The sequence below is a fragment of the Panthera tigris genome, chromosome F2 (assembly GCF_018350195.1).
Source record: "Panthera tigris isolate Pti1 chromosome F2, P.tigris_Pti1_mat1.1, whole genome shotgun sequence".
NCBI classification, from domain to species: Eukaryota; Metazoa; Chordata; class Mammalia; order Carnivora; family Felidae; genus Panthera; species Panthera tigris.
In genome coordinates, this window is record NC_056676.1 from 50311926 (window position 1) to 50334297 (window position 22372).

At 35.7% G+C, this 22372-nt stretch overlaps 1 protein-coding gene across 2 annotated transcripts in view; it reads left to right on the forward strand.

Moving 5' to 3' along the window:
* The window catches only part of ZFPM2 (zinc finger protein, FOG family member 2), a 466243-nt gene that overhangs the window by 105093 nt on the left and 338778 nt on the right, over positions 1-22372 (forward strand). For both annotated transcript variants that reach the window (XM_042972800.1, XM_042972801.1), the window contains one exon: positions 14125-14226. In XM_042972800.1, the coding sequence (XP_042828734.1) occupies positions 14125-14226 (102 nt within the window). The remainder of the gene's footprint in view (positions 1-14124; positions 14227-22372) is intronic.

A 22372-nucleotide genomic window follows, 5' to 3' on the forward strand; every position in this document is an offset into this window, starting at 1 on the left:
TTATACCAAATAAGACTTCCAAAGCTCTGTGTCTTTTAATACAAAATTTGTATTTCCTTGTGAGTACATAAAATTTCTCACAATGTTTTGATTATTACTTAAGAAGCAACAGGAAGTATTAAATAGCTTGCCCCTCTACTACCTGGTGGGATAATCTTTATCTCTGGTAGGCCTAAATGTAGAAGGTGTAAAAGGAAATGAAAGCTGTGGTAGGATGAATTTAATTACAGTAATAAAGTCAGTCATTTTTTTGTTGTTCTTAAAAGGTCAAGTAAAAATAACTGAATGTGTTACACCAATGGAGTAAATACTGATAACGAATGCAGATTGCTGTTTCAGCTTCTTTTTTGTAGTTCAATGAGATTCCAGAGATTGGCATTGAGACTACGTACCAATTATAATAATTATAATAATGGTAATAACAACTTTCATTTGCTGACTGCTCCTGAAAGTCAGACATCTTGCTGTACGTGAATCATCTCTAATCAACTTACTGTCCTGCAGGGTAGATGCTATTTTCCCCTGTGACTTGCAGAGGGTCAGTAACTTGGTCAAAGTCACAAAACTACTAAAGGTTAATACTAAATGAAAACTAAGGTGATTATACTTATGAAAATAGAGAACTGATTTTGTTTTCTGGTGCCCATCAGTATAATTCTTGTAGAAGAACAGGAACCCGTCTGATGAAGCCTGGGCATATGAAGTATAAAGCTAACTTTTCCAAGGTATTTTTAATGTGGCATTCTCTAATTAAACACGTATCAAGCCTGATGTGTCAGTCAGGAATAAGGGGATATATTAAGAAAAAGAAATAAAAAAGAAAGGTTCAAGGAATGAGAGGTGTGCTTAAAATATTTAGAGCCTCCTCTGTTACATCTTTCAAGACTCTGTATCAACATAAACTAGCTTAGCAGTGAGTGGAGTTGGCATTTTGACATAATGAGAGGGCTATGTTGAATGCTCTTTAGACTCATTATACTAACTGGATGGTTATGTCACCCGCATTGGGTGGCATAAAATAAGCCACAGTTTCTCACTGCCCGTTTCTTGCGAAGTTGTTTTCAGGTAATTGAAATGAGTGGGGACAACCCAAAATGTGTATACTTGGGCAGAAGCCAGTAACAAATGGCAAGAATGTTTACAAATCCATCAAAACTATTTGGATCGGAATTTCAGCCCTGTAGAAATGTTTGCAAAGTGAACTCTTTAAAACAGCTTGACCTTAACACAAAATGAGACCAAATAAAAAGTGGAGAAAGGAAGGAAGGAAGAGGGGAAGAGGGCATTGTTTGCAGGGAAAGCTCTGGGCACCGTGGAAACTTTTCACTTTTCTGAAGGAAATGCAGTGCAGCAGATGGTACAAGTGGAAGTGAGATAAACATAGGAACTGGAAAAGTAAGCAATACATTCTAACAGGTTCTGTATCAGAGATCTGGAGAAGCGGAAAGATTAGACAAGGAACTGTTCTGAAACTTGACAGTGGCTGTATCTTACCACGTCTTACGTATGTAGGAGATGGAGAGTGGAATTGCACAGACAGTAGGCTGTGATTATATTTTTCTGACAGTGAGAAAGGAAGGTCTCTTTAAGGATTATTTTTAAAGATAGTGATTTATCAAGGTAGAAATCTACAGATACATAAAACACTTGCCCCCCTACCTATTTAACAATAGGATTTGATATAATTTCTCTTGTTGCACAGCATTAGCACAAGACAGTATATTTTTGATTCAGATAAGCTTTTTTTCAATGCGAATTGTGGTCCAGTCTAGTTAAACAACACTGAGAACCTATATTACTTGTTTCTGGTTGTAGAAGCATTGATATGTGTGAGTGTTTGCACAGACCACACATGTACAGAGGCAAAAAGGGGAATATATAAAGAATGTTCTCGTTTCTTAAACATACAGCCCTCTAGTAAGGAAAAGAAAACATGAATAAGTGAGACAAGGACTATCTAAAAGGAGTGGAAAAAATGTTAAGTTTGAGCTGATAAAGGAAGGAGTGTGTTCTTTCTCAAGCTTCCTTGTATTGTGCTATTTACCAGCACATACCTGCCTCATTTAATCCTTGGGTCTTGGGCGCCTCTATCCTGTCCTGGTGGCCGAATACCAAACGGAATGCTGAAATACAGGAACTCATAACAAGAAACATTTCTTCAAAAATACAGAGTGATACTGAAGGAAATGGACAAGGAAAATAGCCTGTATCCTAAGGAAAACCCAACTTAGAGAAGAATGATGTTTTCTCTTTAATATTGGCAGTTGTGCAGAAGAACCTCCGAAGCAGCCTTAAAAACTCTGATCACTAATAAAAGGAAGGAGTTTTGAAAATTTACATAAAATGTGAATCTTATCTTTACACTTAACATTGCCAGAGCAATATTAGATATATTAATTTACCATTTTCGTGTATTTGGCAGTTGTTTAGCTACTTTTATATCAAATGATACGTCCAGGATAGTTCAATGCAGCGCAGTGGAGCTTTAGAACTCCTCACTTGCATAGACTCCTTCCAAGGCCTTGCACCTAATTTTCTAATTATGGCTTTGTATTCCTCTTTTATGGAGGGCCTCCCAAACTGTGTAAGCTTTAGGCTTCAGAAAGCCTGAGTCAACCCCCATTAGTACCTTTGGTCAATATGAGTGAGCTCAGAGGAGATAGCAATGATCCAGCATGAAGTGTGGTTTCAAATTCATCATTTTTAGAAAACCTTGAGTAAGGTTCCCAAAATGTCTTGGTATTTAGATATCTGAATTCCAAATCTTTTATCATTATGGGATAAGTCACCCTGTGCCTAAAGAGACCACAGACACTCATGAAAGTGCTGTGTTAAAAATTAGAGCAGAAGGGGGAAAAATTCTCCCACGCTTCTAAAAATCTGGATGATGCTGTGGATACTATCTATGTTTTTCCTGCGTTATCACCAGCAGCCAAGGACCTCTTGCTGGCCCTGAGGGAGGAGGTGGTGTGGGGAGACCTTGTGGTAAAAAGAGTCTGAATGGGTATTGTGATAGCATACGTGGGACTCTCTCTCTCCACTGGCGGTAGAAGCTAGATTTGGATCTGAGTTGGAATGAGGCTGATGTGACCTAGAATATTTTTTTTTCCTTTTTATTGCACAGATATGCAAACGTAATCAGGATTAGATTCAACTAGAAGGATAGGTTCCTGGAAGCTGCCACAAAACTCTCCTATTTCTATTCTCTTGTCCTGAACTTAGTCTTATGAGTGGTCCACCTCACTAAAAGGGAGGCTGGCAAATGTGGTCTTTATGATCAGGCGGCCACATGCCCAGCTCTAAATTCTGTTACTATGAAGGGTTTTCAGCTTATGCAAAGGGCATAGATTTTATATGCCTTTACTTGATTATTGGGTTAATGACTCAAAGCATTATGCAGCCAGTTCACTCAATATGCATACTTTATCCAGTTTGATAAATATTTATTGAACATGTGCTATATCAGACATTGTGGGGCATGCTGTGGATACCATGTAAGTAAACACAGGGAAGCCTCTGGCTATTCTGGAATTTACATGATAGTGGGGAGGCAGGCATTACTAAAATAATCACATAAGTGGTACAGGGTGGTTTGACATAGTGAGGAAGGTCAGAGAAAGTATCCTTTAAGGATACGATACTTGAGCTGGCATCTAATGCTGAATAGGCATTAATTAGATAAAAAGAGGTAATAATGTTTCAGATAGATGGGACAGCATATGGTTGGCAAGAGCCTGATGAACATGCAAAGAGGGTGATGGAGATTGTTGTGTGAGTTGACCCTGGAGAAATAGGTGTGGGCCAGAGAGATGACAATGACCCTAAGGTGAAGGATAGGAAATGACGAGAAGGAGCATAAATAGGAAGATAGATATCTTGAAAGCTGAAGCATTAAATGCAAATCCAAGCTTCCCATAAGCCATAGTAGAGAGAGAAAATGGGGGTAAGGTGTAATTTCAATTTATCTGCAGAAATAACTGTTATCCCCTAGTTTTGAGCTCTGAGAGTCATTTGTCATTAGGTATCTGAACTAGTGTTGGATAAAGGGCCTTCAGATACAGACTGAAGCTGTTGGTTGCTGTCCCAGAATATTCATTCTCCGTTGGCCTTTAGCACTTTGTATGTGTGGCTTGAATAAAGTCTGTTTGTAATTAGTAAATTATATTGTAGTAATGGAACACTATGGTAATGAGTAATTGCTTATGAATCATATTCTTAAATGGATTATGAGGCCTCTTTGGAAAAATCATTTTGTTAAAGAGGAAGGAATAAACAATAAGGTTCTATGGAAAGCAGTGTTCAGACATCATCTTAAACTGGCTTGGTCTTTCTGTGTAGATGGGGCTGGCTTGTTAAAGAGACCATTTCAGAGACTGTGAGATTTGGCTTTACTTTGTGTTGTTGTTGATGGTGATGATTTCCTAAAATGAATGCTGGGTTTGAATCTTGAAGACCGAAGCCAGCAGACTGAAGGGATGATGGTTTCTTGATAATACAACAACAGATCTGTAAAAGATAAATTACAGTTGAGAGTATCCTCACTTACAGATTATCAGGCATTACTTTCTTCTTTGGAGCAAGAAGTGCCTTAACTGTGTAGGATCCTCTTCTTTGTCTTTTTATTTAAAAAAATTTTTTTAATGTTTATTTTTGAGAGACAGAGCATGAATGGGGGAGGAGCAGACAGAGAGGGAGACACAGAATCCGAAGCAGGCTCCAGGCTCTGAGCTGTCAGCACAGCCCGACATGGGGCTCGAACCCATGAACCGTGAGATCATGGCCTGAGCTGAAGTCGGACGCTTCAGCACCCACGTGCTCCTTTTCTGAATGGAATATAATAGTTCAGTGAGGGTTTTTTTGGGGGCAGGGGTGGGGTAGGTAGGGAGAAAGGGAAGAGACAATAAGGAAAAATAGTTAAATACAAGCTTTGAGATACACATTTTAGAAAAATCTTTTTAAAGTAGGTTTTTTTTTTTTTATTCTCCCACACTTGGCTTATATATTGATTTTTTTCAAGTGTCCATAGAGAAAAGTAATAAGCAGAAATTTTTGAATGATATACTGCTGAGAATTTGCCTTATTTTATCACATGTGGATATTTCCCTTATGTACCAGATCTTTAGTGAACTTAAACTTTGTGAAAAGCTCTTTTCACATGGGAGATGATATTCAAATGTGGGGTAAGTGTTTAAGACTGTAGAAATAATTTATAAATCACTGTCCTTTATTCCTGAGTTATTAACACTGTGACTTTTATGTAATATAGCTACCATAAACATCAGTATGTTGAATAATTTCCTCTTACTGGCTGTGATAGAATGCCACAAATTATGGTGGTTACCCGTTAACTGTAGAGAGGAGCTTCTTCTCCAGGTAGCAGACTTAGCTCTGGATGGCTGTCACCACTGTCATCCACAATTGTCTGAAATCAAGAAATCCAGTGTCTGAAAATTCATAATCAGATAAATGTGGACTCTATTCTATTGATGTGTTTAATTGCTCATATTCTGGAATATGATGAAAGGTTATTGCCAAAACAGTGACATAGTAAGGAGATCGCATGCATTTTTAAAAATAACTGTCTACTGAATATAACTATCCAGAATATGGCAAAACCCTACATTTTCTTATACACTTACAGCACATCTAAGGGAGACTTAAGTCAGACACCATTATAGAGGTCCATAGAATAATGGACCTTTTCTTATCAAATGGTTGAAATGTTTAGGTATCTTCTTAGGTATTGGCAAAAAGGGATAATAATTGTACATTTTTATTTTTGTATCTGGCGACATAACCATATCTATAATTTTGACAATGCAGTGTTAATTTAACATGATGCTTTTGTTTGATGAATCTATAACCAAACAGTTGTTTTAAGCCCAACAATATCGTGAGGCTATTAGGCAAAGCAAACCAGAACTGAATCGTAAACTTAAATGTCCTCGCCCTTCAATACAAAGCTGTAGTTTTCTGTTTTTGACTGTTACAGTCCTTTAACCAAAGCTATCTTGTCTGATGATAAAACCATAAGTGTATGAAGCTCACACATTTTTCATCTCTTTTATGACCTTATCTTTCATGAGCGGCTTCTGTGAAGGTATCCTAACTATAGGAAGCACCTGGAAAACATATGTGATATCTATTCTCTGATAAGCAGTGTGAACAAGAAAGTAGATCTGTCACTTCTGAACTGTTCATTGTTAAAAAATACTTTGATGATTTAGCTGATTGCGAAATACATTATAGGGATGACTAACAGCTACAGTAACACTCTTAGTCAAGAAAGTTCAATAGTTTTATTGTACAAGAATTTCTATAAGAGGTTAATATTGATAGGAACTACATGGATTAAAGGAGCAGGGTTGAGGAGGGCTGTTTTCTTGTATGACTGCTGGCAAACACTGCTGCTATTTGTGCTGAAAAAGTGGCTTTCTCAGTATGTGGCAAATCTTTAATTTATACAGGCATGTCTAACTTTGGGTGAAAAGGTGTTTATGGTTTTGAAATTATTTTTGCCTAGCAAGGAGAGCTGCTGCTTTGACCACCTTGCCAACAATACCTAATATGGAATTTGAAGATTCTGTTTCATGTGTTCGAAAGACTATATTCTGGTGCATTTCCCCGAGTCATTTGTGCTGTGTATTATATTGCTCAATAACACCTTCAATTTCCCCCTATAGGACTCTCATTGATTCTGAAAACTAGACTAAGGAAAATGGAAGGGCCCACAAAATATGTATGATATCTTTTAAAAGAGCAACAAAAGAGTTTAATCTTGCAATGGAAAACCATTAACTCCATAGCCGTAATTTTAGAAATATTATAGATTTTGTTACCGCTTGACATTTATTCTGTTTCATCTTTTTATGAATTGGTCTCTGGATATATATAGTGGTTATTCCATTAAATGTGTTTGTGCTTTGCTAAAAATACACTGAAAGTTCTATTTAAAAGTATGTGAATAAAGAATTTAGCAAGTAAATGAATGGATGTCAAATGCATTCCTAGCTCTTTCTGAAGTTCTCTTCCTAGCATCCTTTTCTGTCTTCTTGTCCTTTTCCTACCAACAAAGCTTTTGAAGCAGTATCTTAACAAACTTGTCATTATTATCTTGGCTATTAATTATTCATGCCATTTTTCATAAGCTACTTAGAGTACTGATTTCAAACATATAAGAATCAAAAATAGAAATAAATAAAAAACAATGGTCAATAAAGTCATTTCCATTCAAATCACAAAGAAGCTGGGGTTGGATTAGTATCAAAATAAAGTTCTGTGTATAAATTTTCCATGAGAATAAATATATTGAAAGGGAAAGAAGCAAGTCCCTATTGTGAAGAGAAAAAATAGTGTTTTCTTAAAAGTAATTCAGAGATTTCATATTCGATTAAATTGTTTTTTAATCATTTCATTTTTCATTAGTAAAAAGATTAAAAATGAATTAGATAAAAACATTACCATAAAAATGAGAGTTAGTTTCCTGAGATAAACTCGGAAGATGAAGGGTCTAAAAGTTGACAAATGTGACATATTTTAGTTATTAAATAAAAATAATGTGCTGAAGGCAATTAATTAGCAAATGTAATGATACTGCAGTAGGTTAGGGTAAAAAGAATGAAACCAAGATCTAATTTTATAACTCATCAGCGAGTAATGGTAATTGATTAAGCATCTATGTGTAGTTGATTTTACTGAGTTCCAAGTCCAACAGTATACCTTCAGAAAAATAATGCTTCTAAATATTATATCCATTAAATCTTTCATTTTAATATGTAAGCATAGTGAAGGAACAAGGCCTATTATATATGGAGAGGAGAAGCAGCTATCTTTGTTGCTTGATCATCAATAGAGATTCACTGTAATATCCCAATAGGTTTGGAGTATGGTCGCTGGAGTCAGAGTGACTTGGGGTCAGTTCTTGGATGTTCCACTTGCTAGCACTATGCCTGGGCATCTTCTCACATATCTGCCTCTTGGCTTACTCTTCTGAAATACAGGGATAACATTGCATGGCAGGGCTGATGTGATGTTCACAAAACATTTAACTAGTGCTGAGGGGTGGTCAAGAAATGTTAGCCATGTTTAGGTTTAATATAGAACCCAAGCGTGCAGACCTGTTCTCTGCCTTTATTCATCTTTATGTGCAGGTACGGAGATGAATATAAATTTAATTCCAGCCCATTTTGTTTTCTGCACCCATGTGTGTCACTTCACATGACAGTCTTATGTTTTTGGTCATCTTTTCCTTTTTCGCATTTTTTTCTTTAAGAAACATGATTAAATAACTGATCAAGGGCTTTAAACTATTCTCCTGTCCTGAGTTTATTTTCCTTAATGTGATATATATTGCACATTTACCCAGTTTTAAAATAGCTTAAAACAGTTGCAAAATGTAATTTCTTTTGAGCTGTTAATTGTATACAATCAACTATCTTTACAGTGTTTCCTTAACTAAATACTCTGCAATATTTATTTTCAGTAGTTCTAATTATATGTGCTGCATAATGAAACAAATTAGAGCAAATTGTCCCATGAATCAGGATTATCAATACTGAGTATTGCTCCAGATGTTGGTGCAAGTTGAAATCTAAGCTCAATAGTTCCAATCTGGCAGTTAAGTGACATTTAATGAAAGTATTTTATTATATGAAATTACTAGTTCAATCAAGCCTCTAATAGGCTAAATTATATTTTTTTCATTTTGAGTGATTTACCAAATTTCTGTGTGCATCAAGGTCTGCTGAGATTTGTAGTCATCCTGCTATTTTTTCCCAAGATATTAGATGAGAATGATCCTGGGTAAATTTAGCCTATGCTGAATGAACGAAATGACTTCATGCATTCAACCATCATACTGTAGTAGCAGTTCTCAAATTACTTCTCTTAGCATCTTAAAACTTTGTATGGATTCTACTCTCACATCATTGAAATGTGGTCAGTTTCACCACCATTTTTCCTGCACAGCAACTTAATTACTGTAATGTTCTATATGGAATTCTTTGGGGAGATGACTTTCATTTTTAATCTGAGAAATGGTTTTCAGTCATGGAGCCTCAGGGCATGAAACCTACAGAATTCAGTTTTATGTAAGATAACGCCTCCAGAATTTCAGAAATGTTATTGGCTCTTTCCTCCAGGAACCTTCTACTGCACCAAGTCTGGGTTAGGTGTCATCCCTGTGTGCTCCTGTCACGTCTTGAACTGGTCTCACTAAAGCATTTGCCACACAAGATTGCAATTATTGATTTGTCTCTGTCCTAGTCTGAAGTTATATGAGAAGCGGAACCATCTTTGTTTTATATTCTTAGTGCTCAGCACAGTGCCTGGGACTCCAAATTTATTTTAATATATTAATAAAGAATGGTTTATTTCATCTCTCTTCAATAAAGATAAACATTTACAGATTCAGGGGAATTCTTTTAACTTCTGATTTTCATGATTATTGTGATTCCTCCACAATATAGTCTTCGAAACATCCCTTTTTCCCACTATACTTCTCATTATTTTTCCTTCCAAATATGTAATTTACCAAATAAAATATTTCAAAGTAGACTTAACTATAGTCTCACAAAAGTTTTTGGGCAAGAATGTCTGAGACATGAGTCAGATTGTGGTTATAGAACAAGTAAGGGGGGACCCAAAGACCAGATGTCTGAGAAAAAAACATGTTCATGGAAACCCAATAAATATATGTTGGTTATTGTATTTGTGTCACATGATCATATCAACCCCCTACTTAAATATTTCATTGACTTCAATGTGAAGAACTTCAGAATTAATTGTACTAGGTTCTCCATTGGTCAATGTCATTTTACGCTTCTGGTCTCTGGATTTCTGTATCTTATGTGTTTTCATTTGGAATTATTCATGGATTACCCTGATTATGGTTTTTTATCAGTGGTTACTTCTCTTATGCATATTACCTGACTCCTTTACTAGATTATATGGTCCTTAAGGGAAAGTATATATCTCATTGTATCTTCAGAAATATGCACTATAAATGTTCACAATTGAGTAAATTTTGCATGGCATCCCGAGTTTCCAGCAATTCAAATGTAATAGCAAAATTCAGAAAGATTTACTCCTTTGTGTGGCCATCAGGATGATATAGTTAATATCTGCATATGGAACTTAATTTATCCAAATGGTTCTACCCAGAATTCTACTATCTGAGCCCTTGGATATGTAATTTTTTTGGGGGGGGGATATGTAATTTTTAACAGCATGTCCCATGCTTGCTTGGGTATGTCTCGCTCTGGGATTATTCAGCTATTCCAGGTATGCATGGTTCTCTACTCAACTGGTGGGGGTGGAGTATAGGAGAGGCAAGAAAGGATATTTTGGAAAGAATGCTAGACAGGCAGTTAGAAGACTCAGATTTAATTCCTAACCTTGTATAAACTGCTGTTTGTGGTGGCCTTTATGATGCCTCTTCATGCTCCCCTATAATCCTGCTTCTTACTTGTTGAGGAAAGGATATCTACTAAAAGCTGCTTCCATCAATCACCCCTGTGATGACTGGGAAACACTTAATTGGTCCAGCATGTGAAGGTTTGGGAGGGGTGACTGATGCAGAAATAAATACAGTGGCTCTAAGATCATACATAAGTTACCCTATCTGTGCATCGATTTTGTAATCAGTAAATTTCTCTAATTTGGGTCAGATCATCTCCAGAGTCCTCCCCCAACCCCCGACCTTGCTCAGATTTCCTTGTTTCAAGATTCATAAGACATGAGAAAAGTGCTTAGAAGAAACGGACACCGTTTAAAGTTATAGGTTGCATTCTTTACTCTTCACTGTTGGGGAAGACATTTTCCTTTGTAAATTCCCCTGCGTTATTCCCCTGAGTTAAACCTCCACTCAGTCTGTGGGCTCCAGTGTCCATGAAAAATAAAGTGTTGTAAAGGTCATATTTCCCCCAATTGGGTCTGGTATCCTAGAGGTACCAGAAGATTAAGGTGCTACATGGATTATTGTATTAAGTAGCATTGAATCATTTGGTGAGAAGGTTTTCAAGCTTTTTGTATTCTTTGTGGATCAGTGAAAATGTTTCATCTTCATATTACTGTGACTTAAATAACTTGTTACTCTTCCTTTCTATCACAGGGAAATGAGACCAGAGACTCAGAGTCTAAATAAACACAATATCTAGAAGTTAGTAATGTTACCTTTATTTTTATTGTATTTATGTTCATTATTACCTTCTATTAGGAGCATCTAATCCTGATTTTTCTTTTATAGCAGTGATAAAATTTTCATTAAAAAATATGTTTGTATGTTATAAAAAGTGAGTCTGCTTTTTTTAAGTTTTTATTTAAATTCTAATTTGTTAACATATGATGTAATAATTAGTTTCAGGAGTAGAAATTAGTGATTCATTACTTAACATATAACACCCAGTGCTCAATAAGTGACTCTGTTTAAAGAAAGCTTACTACGCATGACTGGACAAAAAACTATGAACATAATTACATAAGGAGGTTCGGAAGAAATTGAGTACTTCAGTAAGGGTCCCAGAAGGAAACTGATAACTTGGCCAGTGGGTTTTGCTAAAGAGAGTTTGGTGAAGAGACAGTGTACAAGGTATGGAGACGGTTAAGGAAACCAAACCAACAAGGGATGGGGAGCACCGATGGCTGGCAACAGTGAGAAGCTGTTAGCTCTCCTGATCTGAAGAGTCATGGGAAGTGATAGTACTGCGGGAGTGTGGGAGAAGCATATGAGCCGCTTAAGAGTGCCCACGTACAACACAGCCATTGCTCCCAACTGGAGACCCTAAAAAAGATGGGGTTGGAGGACATGTACCTGTCTTCTCTCTTCCTGCTCCCTGATCGTCTCATCTTGTAAGTGCCTCCCATTGATTGAACCCGCCCAGGAATAAGAGAATAAAGCAGCCCCAGTGATGGGGTCCACAGAATTCTGCCTCATGGGGCACAAAGTACAAAGTAGGACATAGAGGGAAGAGAGTCAATTGAGGCCATCAGGAAGGGGCAAGCCGAGAATAACTAGCTCATAGAAAGTATCAGGGTTTTCTGCCAGAGCTAATCCTTAATGAGTCCAGTTATGCCAGTCTGCTACCTGCATAGCTTTAGTTCAATACTCATATATATGTGGGCATACTTTTCAAAGTACTTAACAACTGGTACAACTTGGGCTCTGACCGATCAGAGCAGATGCCATAAACCTCTTGCTGAATAGACGTAAACCCCTAGTCTCTGGATTAGGGGAGATAGGAGGGGGCACACTAGACAGGGGCTGGGGCAGGGAGGGTTGGGCTGAGGGGCACTTGGTTCAGGGTTCACAGCATTTGAAAATATTAAAAGGCTGTACAGCCTACTTGTCTATGCAGGCTGAGAACCATCCCTCTTTGTGTCTGAGAAGTGAGAGCAGAACTCTTCCACTGATCTTGTAAGATAATTGGTTGATGTGTCCATGTTCTTCTATGTGACCTGTAAAAAGGAGCACAGATTAAAAGTCTTATCTTACTCCTGAGTCTTTGTACCTTTCTTATGGCACTTGGACCTTGTCTTGCACTCTCATTATTTGTGAACTTACTCTCTTAAATGGGTTTTATGCTCCTTCCAAAAAAGTATTGTATTTTTCCATATATATCCTGCTATATCTACTACAGTTCCTTAAACATGGTAAATGCTCAGTATCTATTATTTTATGGAAATAATTCCCTTGCTATTCATTGTAGTCATCCTGAAAAGAAGAGAGAACTCAACTTTCAAAGATCCTTCAATTCCAAACATGGGTTTGGCGGTGTGGGGGTATCTTTTTTATTCTTTGTCACCCACCAGAGCCAATGATCCTGTGCTATGGAAATGGTGACAACAGAGTTGTCACTGGGTTTCTGCATTCTCTCTACCTTTATTCCACTTTTTAAAAATGATTCATTTTGTGAAGCTATATATGGAAATGAAATACAAAATTTATGGAGTTTGACGTTCAAAACTCATCAACATCACATTAATGTCTTTGCAATAAGAATCGCTTCCTGAAAATTTTGTTATTTCTGTGTTACTTGTAAAGATGTTAAGAATTCAATGTATTTTTTGTTATAATCATATAAAAACTTAAGTACTATTATAGATTTGGACAACTATGTGGAAAATACTTTAGAGAAAGCCTAGATGGGCAAGCAATTTAATTTAAAATTTTTAGCATTATTAGATTCAACATTTAATTGCCATGTTTTTGGTATCCATTTTGGAACGAATTTGGTATGACATCGCATTTTCTTGTTATTTGGTTTTCTGATCTCTATTACCATTTATAGTAGGTATATTTTGCAATATTTTTGTGTGTACCATGTTACCATGGATTACTTTCCTATAAAGGAGTTGCTTTATTACTTAAAGTGAAGGTTCTTATAAATTAGACCTCTTGATATGCACTTGCCTTGTTAACATATGCTCTTTGCCATAACTATACTCTCGCTCAAAAAATATAACATTTTTTTTTCTTATGTGGAAATGAAAACATGAAACTGTGTGAACTCCCTTCACTTCTCAAGTATAGCTTTATAGTTTCTTGCATTGTGAAGACTTGAGTCACTGGCTCATCTCATATGCTAATTATTTATGGCCTTTTTATACCCATTTAAAAAATAGGTTTTAGCAAGCTAAAAGCTGGGGGGGGGGGAGGGGGGACGGAATCTTCAAAATAATCTAAATTCGGCCCCAAACCTAAATATGTCTTACCCTAAGCCAGTTAATTGCTTTGTTTTTGTTTTGCTGCGTCTTGCCTTTATAAAAATTATTATTTGGAAATACAAGAGTTAAGGTTTTCCATATTAAAAGTGGTAATTACACACTGCTTTTTTAATTTTATTCTTATATAAAATATTAATAACACTGAATTTTTTACAGAAATGTTTTTGTTTATAGCAGTTAACTTTATGTATTCATGTATTGATGACTAATGCTGATTTTCTTTACTATAAATCCACAGTAGATATCAAAATGATTAATCATGGTCATTTTCTCTGCATAATGACAAATATATGTAACCAACATATGCTTAGACATACTCTAAGGACATCCCTTTACCGGATCTGAATGTCAAATAGAGAGCTTTAACTATTTCCCCTTTTCTCTCTGTGTTGGTGTTTTCAGGTGATGATGAAGGAGTCCAGGAGACCGCAGAATCAGATGGGGACACACAGTCAGAAAAGCCAGGCCAGCCTGGAGTTGAGACAGATGATTGGGATGGACCAGGTAGGACAGAAAATTTAAAATTCAACCGGTTGTTGCTACTATCAGGAATTCACTTTTTCCTCTTAAATTTTAATTAGGTTGTAAAACTCTTACAATCTCAGCTCATGTATGTATGTATGTATATACATGTATATATATATAATAAATATATATATACGTATACATATATATATTTGTGTGTGTGAATGGAGGTTACATGGGAGTTTAAGTAAACATTATTTAAAGAAGATTTTTATCTTTCTGTTAAATAAACTAGAAAAAGCAGTGTTTCTTCTGCTTAAAATCTCCATTTTTTTCTCACTCCACAGTCACATAAAAATTACTTCATTCTACTTGCCTTTTTGGGTTTCTTTTGAACAAAAATCTTGATGCTATATCTACATTCAATTTGGGAATAATTTTAACACATTTAAACAAGTAACAGTAATACTATAAAGAAATATTTTTAATTTAGTCATATTGTAAATTGTAGATTAAATCTCAATATATATTTAGAAGTTTAGAAAATATCAACGGATACTTCTATTTGATTCAAGGTTTTGGCAACATTTTCATCTTTATGAATGAAAATTTAATTTGATTTTAAAAATCCTGATATTTAATCATGTCAAGAAAAAAAATGATGAAAATACTCCTAAACACCAACATAATTTTATGTAAATATATACAGTTCATAAGAACTCACTAAAAAAAAACTCTTTATATTTGGTGCCAAGTAATTTACAATTGATGGTATATTCATAAATGGAGACTATTATGTCATAGGACTTAAAGATATAAGCGAGGTTTTGAAATAGTTTTAGCCATAATTTCTAAAGCAGTAACATTTTTCATTAAGAAAGATCCCTATATTTCAATCACATTTTCACCCTTGCATGACTTTGCAAATTGCTCTCTGCTGTGCGTGAAGAAGAGAAGGACTCCAGTGGTAATTTTCTGAAACCAGCAGCTGGAAAATATAATGCAAACAAAAATGAAGATGCAGTATAGCTGATTATTATGATGTCATTTCTAATGTTATTCATGATACACACAAATGTTTGTATTCTGTATACATACAACATAATGGTTATACAAGATTTTGGATCAAAATGTGTTATATTTAAAGTGCCATTATACCACTTTTTAAGGGTTTGGAAGAAGTTGTAGACTTCTGGCATTTTCCCCTTATAGCATAATGTTTCTGTCTTCTCGGTAGAGGAAAGAATTCCTTGGATTAAAATTTAAAAAATCTTTGGAAAATTTCATTTTTTTTTCTTGAGGATTACATTTAATTTCAAAAGGATAGATGAAGTTTGTATTGTGCTGTTTTTTATTCATGGAATTAGGCATATGTGTGCTGCTTAGAGTTTTTACATTTAAAATTAATTAGATTTAATGGCCTTTTGGATATGCCTACTTACAGAGTGTACATTCTGGCTGCTCTTTCGATGGTGGAAACTTGGAGGGGGCAGATTTTCTTCTTTCTGATGGTCTGGGGCCCACTGTATTCCCTGTGGCTTGGGAGTATGTAAGCACATTCACGCAGTGGTAAATTATTAAACACATGGGCATACCCAATGCCGCCTTTTTCGGGAAGCTTTTCCGGAAGTAAACTTGTCTTATTAACTTAGAGACAGAGAGAGAGGAGCAAGGTAAAGAATGATGTGTCATCCAGGATGAGCTGTTTCACTGTTGAGTTAAATTTCTTTTATGTATCTGATTTAATGAAATTATTATTTAGTTGTTGTAGTGAACATGTTTATGCTCTTTTCTTTGGCACACTTGAATATGTAAAAACTTTAGGGGCGCCTGGGTGGCTCAGTTGGTTGAGCATCCAACTTCAGCTCAGGTCATGATCTCACGGTTTGTGAATTCAAGCCCTGCTTTGGGCTGTGTGCTGACAACTCAGAGCCTGGAGCCTGCTTCTGATTCTTTGTCTTCCTCTCTCTCTGCCTCTCAGCCGCTTGTGCTGTGTTGTTCTCTGTCTCTTTCAAAAATAAATAAACGTTAAAAAAATAAAAAAAAAAACTTTAAAGGAAAAAGGTATGTATCTAAGCAGATGTACCTATAAGAAAGTTCTTTTGTTTGTTTGTTGCAAAATTGATAACAGATTTTTCCCTTCAGGTATTTTACCAAAAAAGAGGGGGTTAATTATTTTGAAACCCCTAAATTAATGAAGTTGATTCATAACAAAAGGATATCTGTTGGATATGCATTTTAAGGTAGAAACTTCATTACTTTTCCTTCAATCAGGACAAAGTATAGGGGATGTTTTTGCACTTTCGCTATCGTATAATAGCGATTATATCAATATTTCACCCCGATTTTTATTATTTGCAAAACGGTGTTGGTACTTTCCAAGTGTATAAAGGGGAGAAAATCGTCCAAGTTTTAGTGATGGTTTCCAAACAGTTAGAAATTGCGTTCTGTATTCTAAGGTTCAAATTCTGGATTTGCCACTTATTTGCTGGGTAATTTTTGTCAAGTTGCTTGCTTTCTCTGTTCCTGTATTGCCATTTGTAAAATGTAGAAAATGACATTCACACTTCATAGGGATTCTGTGAGAATTAGGTCCTACACATAAAATATTACTGATCATTATAAAGGCTTTTGAGTTGTCGAGTCTTGAAGCAGAACCATTTAAAATTCTCAGCATTTTTTTTTAAAGCCCGGTAATATATCTGATACAACTTTAAAAATACTAAGCATCTAGTTTTGAATTTAACTGCAAATAATTGGTCAAGACGTGATGACCAATGAATTGGTAATGAGCCAGGTGTGATTTTAAGGTCTCCTAATTTTAAAATCCTCCCACCCAGTCCTCGACATCAACCTAAGATAGACAGCTTTCTCTAAATAAAAATAGAGCAGAATCAAAAGACAAGGAAAATGATCTAAAGAATTAGAGGCATAGAGCTGACATCATTTAAGATGAATCAGGATTTATATATATATTTTTTAAAGAGTTTGATTGAAGTCCACTCCACAACCTTTCCCGATGGCTCACTTCAGTAACGTATCAACTCTTCTGAAGTGTTCTATTTTTATCATATGCAAATCCCCCAGTGCCAATTTTTTGTTCCCTTACTTGTTATTCAAGTAAAAGGTACATTTAGTAATTGCTCACACCTTTGTTAACTCTTACGATTAGGAACCTACATAGTCTTTAGAAAAATTATCTTACATTTGTAAACATTTCTGTGGTGAAATTTTTTAATGTTTAAATATTTGTGACTCTTAAATATTCTTCACATTTTTATGAATCTTTCTCTGTTGGAAGGGAGAGCTAGACCCACACTAAGCTTATAAGGTTCAGGCCAATGTAAACGTCATTACCTCATTATTTCCATATCTCAAGGAACTGTTTTTAAGTTTTACTTTTCTTTCTTGCTCTTAAAAAAAAGTTACCCTGATACTACCTTGCTGAGAACCTAATTGATATGATACTTGGTATCTACTGTCTCCTCATCTGCATTTGCCTGTACTTCATATATCATTTCTCTCTCCTTTCTAAATAAATACTCTTCTTCCTGTCATCACCCTTGTAAGTACTTCAGTTTACCAATAGTCTTATACATTTAATTATTCAATAAATAATTATTATGCACTCATAATCATGAAAGGTGTAGGGAGAAGTCCAAAGGTATAGTATGATGCCATCCATATTTCTTTTGGATGCCATTTCTCTTCTTTAATCTTTTAAAATTATTTGTGCGTTGTGTTTAGGTGACTGATGCAACTAATATTTAAGCATGTGAACCTAGAAAGTAGAGAATGGTTTCAACTACGGAAGAAACTGAACAAATTCTAGAGTCAGATCTGTGTTTGAGTTCACATGCTGACACTTAACAGTCTTGTGACCTTAGGCATATGAAATAGCCCAGGCCTTGGTTTGCTTACCTTTAAAGTGGGAATAATAATAGCTACCTTGAAACATTGTTATGTGGATGAAATTTGAAAGAAATGATGTGTAGAAAGTGTCCAGCGGACAGCTTGGGAGAGGGTGGGATTTGCTTGATGTTAATGGTCTTCTCTTACCATAGAACCTCTCACACCAACCAACAGTTAGAATATGGAGCTTATTTTGAAATAGGATTTACATCTCTGGCTCTCTCTTATTTTAAGAAATCTTTAGAACCACAATCTATGGCCAAAGTCTTGGGTTCTGACTTCTGTATTTAGATTCAGAAGGAGACTCAGGGGAGAAAATTCAGATAAATCACTATAAATTCATCATCTACCTCTATGAAATGAGCACCTGAAAAGTCACATCTTCTATCAACTCTAAGAATACCAGTTCTCTAGTTTACATAGTTAAAAACATGGTTACCTCTTTTGCACTTGGGAATAGTGAATAATCTGATTTCTCTGGTTTAATATTGAATGTATCTAAGTCCTACCTTTAGGCTTACAACTACCATAATTGAAATTTCCAGGAGCTTTAGTAAATGAACATATCACACTATTCAAATTGTGCAAATAATGTATCTCAAGAAATATGTATCAATAAAAGTATACACAGATATAATTTTGATCAAGCAGTCCCTTAGATTCTTTGACACACCCTTGTCAAGAAAAACATGCGCTTTTATTTTCGTATTTACATGTTAAGTGCTTGAGATGTTTCAGTAAAAATAAAGTACAGGGGCGCCTGGGTGGCTTAGTTGGTTGAGCATTTGGCTTTGGCTCAGGTCATTATCTCATGGTTTGTGGGTTCAAGTCAGGCTCTGTGCTAACATCTCAGAGTCTGCAGCCTGCTTCGGATTCTTTGTCTCCCTCTCTCTGTACCCCTCCCCTGCTTGTGCTCTGTCTCTTTGCCTCTCAAAAATACATAAATGTTACAAAAACTTTTTAAAAATAAAGTAGAAAATCACACCTTGTATTGAAGATTTGATGAATTACTAGAATAAAATTTGGAATTTTTTTTTTGTATTATATATTACAGAACAGTACAACTTGCTCCTAGATTGTTAAATAGAAATCTGAGTTTCCATAGAAGGAAACTTATTTTGGGGGTAGTATAATGAGTGGGGAAGAAATAAAAATATTTCTTCCATTTATATCTTGGCCCTGCCACTCATGAATTTTGTGACTTTGAGTAAGTTAATAACTCAAGGCCTCAGTTTCTTTGTTTATAAAATGGGGCTCATAATAATCACTACCTCATTAATGAAATTTTCTGTGTCAAACACGGAGCTCGAGGCTTCATAGTGCTCAATAAATAGGTCTAATATTACTTTTCATATAATTTCGGCAATTGTGCCATAGTAGCCATTACAATGCCTTACAGACGATGTGCCTTCATTTAACATCTGCATGGTGAATTCACTCTGCAAAATCATTTTGCTATGTGAAAGTCATCATCAGATTATATTAACTATGTTCTATTTAACTGGGCTGAAAATGTGATGGAGTTAAGGAAATTTTAATGCAAGTATGTTTTGAAGAGTAAATGTCTAGCATAAAATCAGATTGTGTACTTGTTGCATCTGTGCATCAAATCTGTACGCCGAATTGATCACCAAATCTGTAAATAAGTTGCCTCATCCAATTGCTGTTCAGCATGTAGATGATGGGGTTAGTTCTGCTTTGTGCCTTGAACCCAGAAGATGGGAGTGTTTTGCATAAAGTGGAATGGTAGCTGGAAGACCTCTGGGAGATAGAAGCACACACTAATGATACAGGGTTTTTGGGGTTTTTTTTTCCCCTTTCTCTTTACTAGTCCAAAGAAGGGCTTGGAGATTACAGTTCTGATTTCGTTTCCTTTTTGATTGGGAAAATGTGGTAGATATAAGATCTGGGAAATGCCATTTGAAGTAAATTAACAGAAACCTATGAAACATAGTTAACCATAGATATAGTCTGACAGTAAGAAGAATATTGTGAGAAGCGGAGGAAATCGTAGAATGACTGTGTATTACGCTGACAGTGAATTGGTATTATCTCTGCTATCAGATAATGCAGTTATCATTAATTTTCACATTTGCATTTCAATCTTTGGAAGGAAATGACTCTTGCCGGATGAAGATAAGAGCTCTGTACCACTATAATGAACCATCATTTTATCCCAATGCTTTGTGTCCGTATGAAAATGAGGCAGGGAGGGGTGTGTGTGTGTGTGTGTGTGTGTGTGCGCGCGCGTGCGCGTAAGCATGCGCGGGCATGTGGGGAGGAGAGTCAGAAGCACAGTATAACAAAGTGTCAAAAATTGCTACAGACTTTTGAGCCCCTTATGAAACAAGAGGGGGTCAAAATAAATCTTCTGTAATGTAGTTAAGTGGATATCGGATTAAAAGATGAAAGCTTTACTCTTTGCAGAACAGAATGCCACATAAACTCAGTAAAAAAGTTCCTTTTATCTTATTTCTTTACTCCGGTTTTCACTCTCATGTAGAATTAGGGCACACATAAACCCAACCAAAAAAAAAAAAGTAGGTTGGAGGCAAAGTACTTATGATTATTGTTTGGAAAGATATATCTTTGAGTTATAACATACTGCATAAAATATATCCTTAATCCAGTGGCCTTCAATCCAGTGGTTTTACATCCTCACTCTATGGAAACAAACTACAAATTGTAGATGAAGCATTTGAATGTTGTTGACTTTACTAGAACACCAGTCAGTGAGCCCTGTACAAATCAAAGGTCTAGGCCCTACATCAAAAGTTTTATTATTAAACATGCTTTTGTATATTTTTAGTTTAAACATAAAGCTTGTATTGCTGCTTCACAGTTTGCCTACTTTGATTAGCTACTCCCCCCTCAGTTGTGTTCATAACAGGACTTTTATTATTATGCTCTTTCCTGCTGAGACGTAATTCAGTTTAGAATTCTCTTCCACAAAGCACTCCAGGCAGATACTGCCAGCCAGTGGGAATTGACATATAAGAGAACCCTTTGCTATCCCTTTTATAACCACTTTCATTAAAACATATGCATTAAATATTTGGGGACAAGGATTTTTGGTATTGGTTCTTTTTCTTGACTCAGCATTTTGCTCGGAAAAAAATACCTAAAAACATTGGCTCTCATATCCGGAGAATTGAAAGAAAGAAAAACTAAACCTTACAGTTATTTGGTGTTATTTTGTCTGAGTCAGAAAAGGACTTAATTGGGCTCAGAAGAATAAGTAAAGACCAGCACAGGGATGTGCATTAGAGGTAGTTGGAAAATGAGAGCAAGTGTATACAGACACATATACTTGCTACAAATGGGCCACAAATTTAGAACTAGATTACTGGAAGACTAATTACAAGGATAATATTGATTGATGACACAAGATGAAATAAGTTGGTTAGTTGGGCAAAAGTTTATTTATTCAACTGTATATTAAGTGTCAAATACATGCAATGCTCTGTGCTAGACTCTGGGACATGTGTCAGTACATAAGTAGGGTGGTCTCTACCTCAGAGAATTTTTATTTTTTTAAACAATTATTTTTAATGCTTATTTATTTTGGAGAGAGAGAGAGAGAGCACCAGAGTGTGAGCAGGGGAGGGTCTGAGAGAGGGAGACAGAATCTGAAGCAGGCTTCAGGCTCTGAGCTGTCAGCACAGAGCCTGACGTGGGGCTCCAACGCACAAGATCATGACCTGAGCCGAAGTCTGATGCTTAACCGACTGAGCCACCAAGGCACCCTCTACTTCAGAGACTCTGTGCTCTCCCAGAAACTGCAAGTTGTAATAATAATGATTTTTTGAGTGCTTACTGCATATGTGGTGGCTGTTGTACAGAAGAAATATAAATGATACCATAAACCATATTGTGAGACGTGGAAATCAGTAATGACTTATCTGAGGAACAAATATTTTAACTTAATTTGTTTTTATTTGTAATTTCTATATTTTAATATGCAAAGTTTCAAATATACATAAAATAAGAGGGAAGTATGTGATAGATCCCCATGTACTATTACCCAGCTTCAATTATTATCAAATTTTACCAATCTGGTTCCATCAGTTTTCTTTTTCTTTCTTTCTTTCTTTCTTTCTTTCTTTCTTTCTTTCTTTCTTTCTTTCTTTCAAAGAATCACAGAAGTCATGATGTTTTACCCATATGTGCTTTGGTATGCCTCTGTAATAAATAAGGACTTTTATTTAAAACATAACCACAAATAATAGCATTATCATGCACAAAAGTAAATCTTAATATATAAAACTCAAAT